Below are 13,802 nucleotides of genomic sequence, written 5' to 3'. Positions count from 1 at the left end.
TCTCAGACCTTCTGAATGCAGATTCAATCGGTGAATTACGGTTTGCGTTTTCTTCTCTATACTCCTGAGTTTGTCTTAAGTTGATTCGCTTTAAAGACTAATTTTTGTTTTAGGATAGTTTAAATTTGCGCATTTATTTTCGTTTCTCTCCTATGCACAAATTTAGGGGGAGAAATAAAAACAAAACAAAAATTAAAAAATTAAAAAAATTCATTAAAAAATTAAAAAATCAAAAAAACATAGAAAATCAAAAAAAAAATATATGTTGGTTATGAAATGTGCTTGAGGGAGATTTTTTGGGAAGTGATATGATCATGTGATAACAGGCAACCTGAGTCTGCGTAACGTACCCGAAGTTGAAGGGTCTATGCTCTGGTTTGATGCGTCGGTAGGCACGAAAATTTTTAAATGGACATGACTAGGCAGAGTTGAACTTAAGAACTTAGTCTTGACAAATTTTGACCTAGTTAGATCTGTTCAGCCTGACAATACGACGCTTGGGTAGGTTGAGCAGGGAGATATATATGGGAATCTACTCGTCACATTAAATGAACCCGTACTTGGAACCGTGGTTTAACTTTTCCTCAATGTGCGGATTCTGTCCTTAATTCCGGTTGGATGGGGCGACTGGTAAATTCCGATAAATTAGGTCTGTAGAATATCATTTTCTTTCTTTCCGTTTGTTAGCCATATGTTGTCTCCTTTGCGTGACTTCCAATCCGACCTGGTACACAACATATGCAACTCTATTTCTCTGTAGGCTATATATATATATATATATATATATATATATATATATATGTGTGTGTGTGTGTGTGTGTGTGTGTGTGTGAAATACTTCTTATCTGTTAGCCATATACTGTCTCCTTTGCGCGACTTCTAATCCGACCTGGTACACAGCATATGCAACCTTCTTCTTCTCAACCCCTCTGAAGTAGTTAGCAATAGAATTCTGAATCTCTTCTCTCTCTGAATGGTTGTCTGCTCACCCAGTGTAAGGAGTACTCTAGAAGTTCTTGATGGCTGGGCCATATCAGGAAGCGGGAAACACGTTCCAGTACACTTAAAATTGAACTCATACAGATTGTCTATAGATCTCGCTGCTCAATTTAGGTGGACAACAATATCCCTGGTCGTCGTCAGCTGACTGGACCTTAAGATATAGTATCTAGGAAATTAGGATCAGATATAAATTTTAGGATTTTAAGTTCATCATGTCTTGTAACAAATAGTATGTCCTAAATCTGTCACAAATTTTTCGTATTTAAGTGGACCACAATACCGACGATCGACCAGACAAAGATGTGAATATGGAAGGTACCGACAAGTGGATAAAGGCTGTCTAAAAAGTTTGATCCCAAAACACTCTTAAAGTTAGATATCATTTTTATTTTTGTTAAATTTGTCATAGTTTCTTCTAATTTAAATATTAGGGAGAATTAAAAATTAAAAATAATGAAAATTAAAAAAAAAAATAAAAAAAAATCAAAAATCAAAGAAAAATCAGAAAAATTAAAAATCCAAAAAATAGTGTTATTTCTGTTTTATTTCTTGTTCAGAAAAATCAAAAATCCAAAAATATTTTTGTTTTTATTTTAATTTGTGTGCTAAGTTTTCTTTTAGTTTTGTTTTGTCTTGAAAAGTGATTTCAAGTATAGATAAGACTCATGGAGTTTGTGTTGAAGATTTGTGAGCCAAAGCCTTGTCTGTAAGCATCGAAGAATTCGCATTCGGAGGAGCAAGAAATGAAGATTATTTTTTCGACATTCAATCTTTCAACCCCAGAAGCAAGGTGAAGCTGAAATTGAAGAATATGTGACGGATTGCTTTGAAGCCTCCTCAATCAGTTTGCTGCTATCTTTGTACCTGCTGAAGTGATCTAGAAGTTTAGTTCTCTCTGATGTTCTCTCTGAAGATTCTCAAGCTGAAAGCACTATCTTTCAAGAATCAGTACGTCAAGCCTCCTCACCCGACGTGCGTTCAAAGCCAAATTCTGATGAAATGTCCAACTGCTCAAGATGAAGTCATTCATTGAAGATAAATGCTGAAGCCAAGCTCTCGATGAAGATTAACAAGAAAAGTCAGCTACTTTTTAGGGGGAGCTTGTTGGGTCAATTAAGAAAAGAAAGTTATAAACCAAGGGGGAGATTGTTGGGTCAAAAATATGGTTTATACTTTACTTTTCTGGGCAATTGTATTTTTGTGTAATATTTTATGAATTTATGGTCTAGTTTACGGCTGAGTTTACGGCCGTAAACACCTTACGACCGTAAACACCTTACGGCCGTAAACTCATTTACGGCCCATTTGTTTCCGACCCATGTTCCCTAGTATAAATAGAGGTGTTAGGGTGAGGAGTAGTGATTGATGAACACGAAGGAGTTTACGGCCAGAGAGAACAAGGAGCGTATGTGTGTGAATCTTGTGTAAGGAATTTAATTCATATTATCAATACATTGAGATTCATCATCTTCTTCTTCTCCTTCTCTTCTATTTTTATCTGACATCATCCGTTTGATTGGGATTCCGCACCATCAAACGGATCTGACTGATACACGGGCAAATTAGGGACTTACAAAGAATTAAAAAGGAAGCTATTAAAGTACTCTACTATGTTACAACCTGTAATTCCAAAGAAAATATTGAGCTGGGATATGAATAGAAGATTGATCCCATGATTGGCTCACACATTTGACTTTCCTTTCTCACAAACTATACTTCTAAATACCTTTGGGACAAACTTGATGAATTTTTCCTCAATGCCAAGATGTCTTGAATGCTACAACTTTAAGAACAATTCCGCAACACAAGGATGGGTTCCTCCTCCGTTACACAATTTTTTCATTCCTTGAAGAATTTGGTTGAAGCTCTCACAAATTGTGACTTGAAAACTGATGAGGTTGAATTGGTGATGCAAATATTACGACAACTTCCTCCCTCATATCGTCGATGTCACCACAAACACAAAACCTTTTCCCTCGTTCCTTGAATCCAAAAATATGCTCCTCATTCATGAGACACATGAAGAATCAAGTGAACCTCTTGGTGACGTGCCTATCACATCCTCGACAACCCTATACTCATCCTCGGCCCATGGAAAATCAAAAAAAAAAAATTAATAAAGGAAAAAAGTAATGGGCAGGTTGCTTCTAGGGTGTAACCTTCTTTTCATATTTCAGGTACTCTGGGAGATTTTCAAGCATACTCTCTGGAGCTCCAAGCTCTTTTGTTTCAACCTCTGCTATAATGTCCCAAATTTCACAATCAAATTTTTTGTAACGTCTAAAAACAATAGTAAAATTTTTGAAATTTTGATGAAATTGAAAACCATTTTCATAAAACCCAACATCATCAAAACATCTATTTCTTAACATAAATCTGAATCAGAGTAACATATCAAAACAATTCCTAAATTCATGAAGGCTGCTAGAGAGTGTGTACAATCACACCTTTACTTTTCCTCGATCCTCAGAAGTACCTGGAACATTTAAATCCACAACTATAATCCAAAGTTTTATAAGTTCCCCAAAATATCACATACAACACAAATAACCTCACATAACAACAACGAGTTCGTATCAATAACGAGTCTGTATCGACTCAATTGGTTTCCTTCAACCGAACGGGTCCGCATCAACCCCGGGCCCATATCAACACCGATTCCGCATCGACTCAAATGGTATGTTCCAAGGAGATGGGTTCGTGTCAACCCAATGAAGCATGTAAACATACAAGTAACAAGAAAGACCCTGGTCTATCTAAGCATGCAAACAAAATATATATCAATTATGAAATAAGTAATACAGTGAGAACATATTTCATATAAGTTATAGTTTAATATCTTAAGGGGTAATTAATCGAAATAAGGGTTCGGAGAATTCGGAATTTCAAACCTTTACCGGTGGGTCCAAACGCCGGCAAGGTGATCGGTGGGTAGATTCAACAATTCATAAGTATTAAGTCTCATACTTTTATTCGGATACTGGCCAATTGAAACTCGAATATCAGCATGGAATCAACTTTTACAGATTCATGGCAACCTAAGGACTCAGGGTCCAAGAACTCGGGATTGCAACGTTCACAGATGTTCAGGAGTAGGAATCATGAATCGAGTAAGAATGTTTCTTCTTTTTATGTTACCAATTTCCCATAGTATGTATTAAATAGTGACTTATGGTGTATGTGTAATCGACTTGGCAAAGTGGTAGACGTCTTTACTTCCAATAAGAAATCTCGATTGGGAAAACGTTTTGGTTTTATATGATTTGTGGATGTGACTGATCCTGATCGTATGATTAGAGACTTATGTGATATTTGGTTTGGGTATCATAAACTCTTTGCTGCTGTTCCAAGATTTTCAAAAAAGTCTAAGTCTCATGCACCTCATGTAACAGAAGGGAACTCTAGGGTAAATGAAAAACTGTTTGCCATTCATCTACCTATGCGAGTGTTGTAAAAGGAGTCGGGGGTGAATTTATCCCAAAGAGTAAGGACGAAGTTGTTTAAGTCTCTGCAGGGGATTTTATTGTGGAAAAGAGACATCGAGCTCGCATCATTAGGGGTAGAAATTTTCTTACGTTGCCTAATCTTCGAATGCTATGTTATGATGTAGGATTTGAGGATTTTGACATCCGTTATGTTTGTGGATTATGGGTAATGCTTGAGTTTAAACATAAAGATGCATGTAAAAATTTCCTTGCAAGTGATGCTATGGATCATTGGATAGATGAGAAACGACAATGGGATATAAAATTTGTGCCTTTAGAGCGTTTGATTTGGGTTGATGTCGAAGGCTTACCTTTACGGGCATGGAGTAAACAAGCATTCAAAAATATTTTGGCTAAGTGGGGAAATATAATACATCTAGATGATGATTTGGGAGAAGATGTATATAAAAAAAGAATTTGTATTCTATCCTCATCCCAAGAGATTATTTCAGAGGTCGTGACAGTTAGTGTCGATGGCCAATCTTTTTTGGTCAGAATAAAGGAAGCACCTAGGTGGACCCCATCGTTTGCATGGGAAAATAATAAGGTTAGCAGTGAAAGGTCCAGTGAGAAAGGTAATGGATCGGAAGCTCAAGTTGATAATTTACAATGTGATAAGGAAGAGGGTTCATTTGACCCATTTTGGATTTATGAAACAATAGAAAAAATGAAGGGGGATGAAAGACATGGAAGAGAAGTCAATTCAGTTGCTAACTATGAAGAGATACAAGTTAATGATAACAAGAAAAATCCTATATATGATGAGGGGCAATTTCGGAATTCACATGAAAAAACAGAGGAGAAAAATTCCTTTTCTAAAAACAGGTCTCCTGATCAGCTGCATGAGGATGAAGTCTGCACTGCTGTTGCTCGTCATCAACAATTGAAGGTTGTTTAGCCTTCACAACAGTGCCCGACGGCCACTGTTTCGGTTCCAGCAGGTGCTTCGGCTAGGGAAAGCAATTCGACAGCAGCTCTGGTCCCCTCCTCTGCCTTGGCTATGGATTGTCGTTTACATGACTCAAATTAGGATACGAAGGCTACGCGTACAGATGCTCCAATTGGTTTTTCGGGAGGGTTTGGACGGGTTTCGGGTGTTGTTGACTCAGAAGATTAAGTAACCCATCCTCCAGGCTTTTCAAATTGTAATAGTTTTGTTGCTTGTTTGGATAATTCGTATAATAAAGGGTCTTTCTTAAGTGAGATTCAAAAAACATTGGAGATGGGAAAGTCTATGGGATGCAATTTGGAGGGATGCTATGACCGGGTAAAAGAAATCGTTGAAGGTAACGAAGATAAAATGGTGTTGAGACAAATTGTCTCTCCATCAATATTCAAGGAGCGGGTTGTAAAAACAAACGGAGTTGGGTACGTCATTTGTGTCTTAAACATAAGATTAATCTATTGGCTATTCAAGAAACAAAGATGGAAGATATTTATGTTTGTATGTCTCGATCTTTTTGGGGTAATAACTCTTTTTCTTAAGTTTTCTCTCCTTCTCATGGTGCTTCGGGTGCTATTCTTCTTCTTCTTTGGGATTCGGATTCTGTTTCCCTTCAATGCTCTCATATTTCTGATTATTTTACGGTTATCGAGGAAATTTGGTCTTCTTCGGGATTGTCGGTCATGTTTATTGTGGTTTATGCTCCGCAAGGGGCTGAACTTAAGAGAATTCTTTGGGAGAACCTTCTCCATATTATTTATTCTTTCCAAGGTGAATGTGTGTTGATGGGCGATTTTAATGAGGTTCGTGATGAATCGGAAAGACTTTGTACTTTGTTTAATTCCAATACAGCTAGGAGATTCAATAATTTTATCGAGCAGACGGGTTTATTTGATGTTTCTCTTGGTGGCCCTCGGTTTACATGGAGTGATAAGTGGGGTTCAAAATTTAGTAAGTTGGATAGATTTTTAACAACTCATGGTGTTTTGGATGATTTTCCTCATTTGATAGGTATGGTTTTGGAAAAGTACATTCCAGATCATAGACTTATTTTGTTATCGGAGCATAGAGTTGATTATGGGCCTACTCCCTTCCGCATCTTCTATTGTTGGTTCAATTTGGAGGGGTTCGATGATGTTGTTAGAAATTCGTGGTCCCAAGACCAGAATTTACTCAGGGTTTCACATCCTTGGGTTAAATTAAAGAAGAAGCTTCAACTTCTTAAGACAAATATTCGTGTTTGGAACACTTCTACTAGGTTCAAACTGGATTCTAAACGAAAGGAGCTTCAAAATGTGTTAGAATCTATTGATTCTCTCCTTATGACTGATGGGGGAGATGCATCTTTATGGGAGCAACGAGTGAATATTCTTAAGAATATCACGGATTTAGACCATTTTACGAATTTGGAGTTAGCCTAAAAAGCGAAAGTCAAGTAGGACATTGAAGGTGATGAAAACTCAGGATTTTTTCATAGGGTCATAAATAATAAGAGAAGACAAATGACTATCAGAGGTTTTTTTGAAGGAAGAATGTAGGATTGATGACCCAATTATGTTTAAAGAGGAATTTCATGGCCATTTCAAACTCTTTTCTCTAAACAGGCCGGTACTCGACCCCGAACTCAGGATTCCCATTATTCACATTTATCGTCTGATCAGATTCAGTTTCTTAATGTCGCGTTCACTCAGGAGGAAATAAAAAAGGCAGTGTAGGACTCTGGCTCTTCAAAAGCTCCAGGCCCTGATGGTTTCACTTTTGGTTTTATAAAACGATATTGGGATATTGTTCAGGATGACACTTTTGACATGGTCTCTCATTTTCGTACGCATGCGTTGATTCCTAAGGGTTGTAATGCTTCCTTTTTCACTATGATTCCTAAAATTAGAGACCCGAAGGTTGTAAAAGATTATAGATCTATTAGCTTGATTGGATGTCAGTACAAGATTACTGGTAAAATTCTTGCTAATAGGTTGGCTGAGGTTATTAATAGTCTGGTTAGTGTGGAACAAACGACATTTATAAAAGGCAGACAGATTCTGGATGGTCCGTTTCTTCTCAATGAAATGAAGCTTGGAGTAAAGCCTCTAAGAATCCTCTTTTGGTTTTTAAAGTGGATTTTGAAAAGGCTTATGATTCTTTATCATGGGAGTACTTGATTGAAATCATGCAAATTATGGGGTTTAGTTCTTTGTGGTGTAATTGGATTTTGGAGATGTTGTCCTCTACTACTGTCTCGGTCCTAGTAAATGGTTCTCCATCCCAGGAATTTCGTATGTTCAGAGGTTTGAGACAGGGGGATCCCCTATCTCCTTTTCTTTTCGTGTTGGCTATGGAGGGTTTTCATGTGGCCCTTATTAGGGCCCAATTAGCTAATGTCTATAGGGGAATCACCATTTCCCATCTTCTTTATGCTGATGATGTTGTTCTCTTGGCTGATTGGAATCAGGAAAATGCTCTCCATATTGTTCGTATTCTTAGATGTTTCTTTCTAGCCTCGGGTCTAAAAATCAATCTTCTTAAAAGCAAGTTGTATGGAGTGGGGGTTACGGATGCTTAAGTTTCTTCTCTAGCTAATTGTATGGGGTGTTCACCAGGTTCCTTTCCGTTTTCTCATCTGGGGGTTCCGATTGGACAAAATATGACTAGAACTGCTTCCTAGGGTCCTATTATTGATGCTTTCCGGAAAAGATTGGCGGGGTGGAAAGCCAAGTGTATTTCTTTTGGCAGGCGGATGACTCTAGTTAAATCAGTTTTGGGGTTGGTTGCAAGTTATTTGATGTCTATTTATCTAGTGCCTCTTACAGTGATAAAGGATTTGGAGAGATTGAGATTAGTGTTTTTTTAGGGTGCTGATTTGGACGATCGTCGTATGCATTGGGTTAGGTGGGATAAAATCATGTCCCCTAAAGAGGTTGGAGGTTTAGTGATTGGCAGTCTTTTTGCCTTTAACAGGGCTTTATTATTACATTGGAAGTGGAGGTTTTTTCACAAACCTAATTTATTATGTTTGAGGGTGGTCAAAAGCATTTATGGTCTGGGGGATAATAATGGTTCTTTGATTCCAAGGAGACAGTTGATGGGTCCTTGGAATGGTATTACGAGGATTGTAAACAATCTTAAGGATAGGGGCTTTGACTTCCATAACTTAGCTTCTATTAAAATTGGTGATGGGGCGTGTACTTCCTTTTGGCATGATAAGCGGCAAGGCAATAATCTTCTTTCGATTTCTTTTCATCGTGTGTTTGCTTTGGATATGAACCGCTCAGCTAATGTCAGGGATCGTTACTTAATTGGGTGGAATACAGATAATCTTAGACGAATGCCTAGAGTGGGATTAAAGAAACTCAATGGTTTTCTTTCTTGGAAGTGGTGCAGGGGTTCAGCTCCAACAGGTCCCGAATAGATTGGGTTGGTCTCTTGATAGTTCTGATTCTTTTTCTATTTCTTCTGTAAGGTATGCGTTGGATAGTGGTTTGGTGCCTTCGGGGGACATGGGTACTCGGTGGAATAATTGGGTTCCTATTAAGCTTAATATTCTAGTTTGGAGAATTCAGCTTTCTAGTATTCCTACAAGGGAGAGATTATCGATTAGAGGTGTTATGGTCCCATCTATCATGTGCCCTATTTGCATGGCTGCAGCCGAGACTATAGACCACATTTTTGCTGGTTGCCGTGACCTATGGGATATTTGGGGTAGGGTTGCTATATGGTGAAGGGTATCTCTACCTTCTCAGATTTCGGTGCAATCCCTAATCAATTGGTCAGATGGTGTAAATTTGCGTAGAGGTCAAAGAAAGGCATTTGATGCGGTCGTTATTACTTCCTTCTGGTGCTTATGGAAGTTTCGTAATATGTCTGTTTTTGGAACGGTTTTACCTAAAAAGTCGGTTATTTTTTATGATGTTGTTGAGAAATCATTTTTTTTGGATTTCCAATAGTAGTAGGGTAAGGTTAAATTGGACGGAGTGGCTTCATAACCCCTCTCTTGCTACTTCTTTGATGTAATTATTTTCTAGCTCCTTGCTAGTTTTTATTTTTTAATAAATTTCTGCCGTTCCAAAAAAAAAAGTAATATAGTGAGAAAACTCACCTCACAGTCAACGTAGACAATCTCTACATCTCATAGAATGAGAAGGCATGTACAACACCACCTAAACATGTAATAAAAGGTCAACCCTCAGCCTATAACCTAAAACCCAAAAGTTTCACCCAAAGTCAAACTTAGTCAAAAAGTCAACCATAGTTAACTTTTGGTCAACAAGCGCCCCACACCCTATAAGGGTGCCCAACACCCACTTCATGACAAAATAGTCTGGCTTTCAGGCTTAAACAAGACGCACACAAGAAAACCCTAAAAGCACACAATGCCTAGAAAAGGCGCGTCACACTTTTCCTTAATTCTTAGGGTATTTTGACTTAATCCATTAAGTCATAACACCATCTTTCTAATCTGAACTCCAATAATGTTAAAATGAATAAAGTTTCCAAATTTATTCATTAATTCATCCCATAACTCACAAGTCTAGAATTTTTAAGCTCAAAATGACCTAAATCACCTATATAACTTGCATGGACTAATGAATAAGCACCAAAACCCAACTTTCCAAGTCCAACAAGTCTATAGAGTATCCTAATAAGCTCAAGAGGTGTTGGAGTTCTCATAACTCCAAAACACAAGCTCAAAAGGACCAAAAGGGGGACAAATATGAAAAACTACAAGATCTATGAAACCAATGATCAAGTTAGAAGGTTTTTACTAACAATGGTCCAAAAATGAGATGAATTTGCTGGATCTACACTTGATCCTTGCACTAAGACACTTTGCAAACACCTTGATCTTCAAGATTCACAACAAGTAAGGAGAAATAAGCTTCCAAATGCGATTACAATATTAAGATGTGTGTATGTGTGTGTGTGTGTGAGAGAGAGAGAGAGAGAGAGAGTTAGGGTTTCTTTAAGCTTCGTTCAACTGTAAATGAAAAAATCCTAGGGCTTAAGTGCCTTTAAAAAGAACATAAACCCTAAAATCTCACAAGCCCATGGGCCGGTATATGGGGCGCACCACGCCTATTGGGCCGAAGAAAGCCCAACTCCAAAAATCAATGTCTAATTCGAATAAATCCCAATCAAATTAAATATACATACTAGCGATAGGATGTTACAATTCTGTAACATCCTAAAAATTACTATGTAAAAATTTTATTGTTAAAATTATCAACAACCATCATTCATTCATTCCAAAATTCATCAAGAGGTGATAATGTATAGAATAGTCATCAGAGTACAAATCATGCCCTAATATGCGGAATACTGGTGGATGAAGTGCAATCATGCCGAACCCTTCCCTTTTGAGCCAAAAGTATCTGAAACCATAAGCATAAAACTGTAAGCAGAAAGCTTAGTGAGTTTCCTCAAAACACCCCAAACAGAAACATACATTCTAGACAGAAACAAAATCGGGTTTACTTCACCCCCTAGTCTATTTCAAATCCTTCAGTATCTTTCAATCGGTATTGGGTCTATTTCACCCCTTAAGTCTATTTTAACTCTTTCAGTATCTTTCAACTGGTATTGGGTCTATTTCACCCCTTGAGTCTATTTCAACTCCTTCGGTATCTTTCAACTGGTACTATGTCTATTTCACCCCTACAACTAAGCATACAATACTATTAGCAAGAGTCACAAACACAGCAAGCATATACATGCATATCAACAAGTGTCACAAAGACAACTATCATTCTACAAACATAATTCAGTGGGTCGGCATTAGTGCCTTCGACCCACAAGTATAGTGAAGATACTCAACTAACAAACGAAGATCAACTATTATAGCTTTCACTGTCGCGGATACAGGTGCTATGAACCACCTATAAAGCCATACATAACACACCTTTAGTTTTCTTTACAAACTAGGGGTTTGACCAAAAGTCAATGTAAGTCAAAAGTCAAGGTCAACGGTCAAAGGTGAATCTCCATGTCGTGGCCATCCTTGGCCATGCCGTGGCCCTTAAACGACAAAACATATGCATTTTCCCCAGTTGCCATGCCGTGGCATTCTAGGCCACGCCGTGGGCACTAGGTTCAAAGTGTCTTAATAGTTTAAGGCGAATCCTCCAATCCCATAGGTTCCAAAGTCCAGATCTGATCACTATTATTGTCTAAATGGATAAACTTTCCTACTCTATCTCGTGAGACTCACCAAGAGGTCTAGATGTTACGTCTTAGGTCCATAAAGCACAACCATGGCTTGGGCTTAACCAAGAAGCACTTAATCCCTTAAGTCTCAAACCCACTTTCTCTAGAAGAGCTTATAACACTAAACTCAACTTAAATAAGGGTGCTTTTTAGACATGCATGTACAATGCATGTCTTGGACTCAACTTAGGTCAAAATAGGGTTTATGACCAAAAACTTATGCATGGCTCAAACAATCAACCGAACTTCAAATCCAAACAATGAATTACTCCAAATGATCCAAAGATTCATAAAGCTGCAACCTTTATGAAATCTCACCATCCCAACTAACAAGATTATAAAGAAAATAGGACAAAATACAAGATCTAGCAACTTATTATCAAAAAGGTGGAGTCTTGAACACTTACAAGGGTCCAGAATTGAGCTAGGAACGGAGATAGGGAGTTTATTGTTGATCCTTGGCTTACTCCTTCTTGCTTCTTCCTTCAAGATCTCTCAAAAGAACTGAAGAAAGCTTTAGAAATTGAGGAAAAGGAATTAGGGTTTCTTTTGAGTAAAAAAGGATGGTGAAGGCGAAGGGTGAGCAAACCCTAGCCTCCTCATTCCTTTAAATATGGTGCAATTCCTAAAAAATTAGGGTTTAAAACGTCAGCGGCGGCCATGTCGTGGCCTTCCTTTCCACTTCTTGGCGACCCTCTACCACGCTGTGGCGACTCCAAAAACTCAAATTAAAGTTAAAATAAAATATACCTCAAAATCCGGATGTTATAATTCTCCCCAACTTGAATAAGACTTCGTCTTCGAAGTCTGTTGTTGCAAATAGTTTCGGGTAGTGCTCCTTAATTTCCTCCTCAGTCTCCCGGGTCCACTCATAACCCTTTTGGTGCTGCTGCCATTGCACCTTCACCAAGTTCACCACCTTTTTTATTAGAGCCTTGGTCTTCTTGTTGAGGATTGCAATCGGTCTATCTATGTGATTCAGACGCTCTCCCACATGAATATCCTCCAATGGCACCACCGCGGAATCATCGACCAAAAACTTATGCAGTTGAGAGATATGAAAAGTGTTGTGAACCTGACTGAGCTCCTCGGGTAGCTCCAAACGATAAGCTACACTGCCCACCCGGGCGATAATCCTAAAAGTACCAGTATATCGGGGACCCAACTTGTCCCGCTTCCTGAACCGGATGACACCTTTCCAAGGTGACACCTTCAGGAGTACCATGTCCCCGACCTGAAACTAAAAATCTGATTGGTTCTTATCAACGTAACTCTTCTGTCGGCTCTACGCGGGTTGCAACCTCCCGCACACTTGTTAGATAAACTTAGTAGACCAGAGCACCGCCTCCATGCTACCCATGACTTGCTGACTGACCTTGCCCCAACAAATTGGTGTCCGCCACTTCTTCCCATAGAGCATCTGGAGGAGTGGTCTATCAATATTGGTGTGATAGCTCTTTTTGTAAGAAAACTCAGCCAATGGGAGATATGTATCCTAGCTACCACTAAAATCCAATACACATGCCCACATCATATCCTCTAAGGTCTGAATAGTCTGCTCGCTCTGCCCATCAGTGTAACAACGTAAATTTTCAAAACAAATTTTCATTTTTAAAACATTCATTCATTCATAAACAATGTCAAACACATTGTATCAAATGTTATTATCACAAAACTTTTCCCCAGAATCTCTACAAAACTCCAATGCGTGTGTGTACGAATCATGCCGGCGCCTTCCTGCGCTCATCACTAGTACCTGAAACACATAACACAACAACTGTAAGCATAAATGCTTAGTGAGTTCCCCAAAATACCACATACAGCACATACGCCACTCAAGGCTATAATACGACCCTCCGGTCAATGTGTCTCAGCGGGACCCTCTAGTCCCATAGCTCGCTGGACCCTTGGGTCCGGTCATAGCTCGTTGGACCCTCCGGTCTGGTCAATATCATCATACAACATACAAATATCACATATCACATAATCTCATACATAACACATAAGACCTTCTGGTCATCACATAGTACCACTCTAGGTAACGTATAGCGAGAAGACTCACCTTGATGTCTCGAAAATATCTGACTCAGATGAAGTATGATCTAGCCTCTGCCTAATCACATAAAGTAATACTCTCATAAATACAACTGTACTCAACCCTAAAAGTCAACAAG

At 38.5% G+C, this 13,802-nt stretch overlaps 2 protein-coding genes across 2 annotated transcripts; both read left to right on the top strand.

Annotated features, from left to right (window-relative positions):
* The first annotated feature begins 6,215 nt into the window (after window positions 1-6,215).
* Window positions 6,216-6,851, top strand: LOC145064159 (uncharacterized). The gene has a single exon (XM_079011665.1). It carries the CDS (start codon window positions 6,216-6,218, stop codon window positions 6,849-6,851), a length of 636 nt encoding a protein of 211 aa, XP_078867791.1.
* Window positions 6,852-8,780: 1,929 nt separating this feature from the next.
* Window positions 8,781-9,146, top strand: LOC145064158 (uncharacterized). Its single transcript, XM_079011664.1, has one exon. It carries the CDS (start codon window positions 8,781-8,783, stop codon window positions 9,144-9,146), a length of 366 nt encoding a protein of 121 aa, XP_078867790.1.
* Window positions 9,147-13,802: the final 4,656 nt, after the last annotated feature.

Source organism: Lactuca serriola, chromosome 7 (genome assembly GCF_051521515.1).
Source record: "Lactuca serriola cultivar US96UC23 chromosome 7, Lser_US96UC23_V15, whole genome shotgun sequence".
Taxonomy (NCBI): Eukaryota; Viridiplantae; Streptophyta; class Magnoliopsida; order Asterales; family Asteraceae; genus Lactuca; species Lactuca serriola.
This window is presented reverse-complemented; position numbering and strand designations above follow the sequence as displayed.

Excerpts from the sequence above, each read along its gene's own strand:
- LOC145064159 (XM_079011665.1), top strand. The coding sequence starts at position 6,216 with ATGGGCGATTTTAATGAGGTTCGTGATGAATCGGAAAGACTTTGTACT.
- LOC145064158 (XM_079011664.1), top strand. The coding sequence starts at position 8,781 with ATGGTTTTCTTTCTTGGAAGTGGTGCAGGGGTTCAGCTCCAACAGGTC.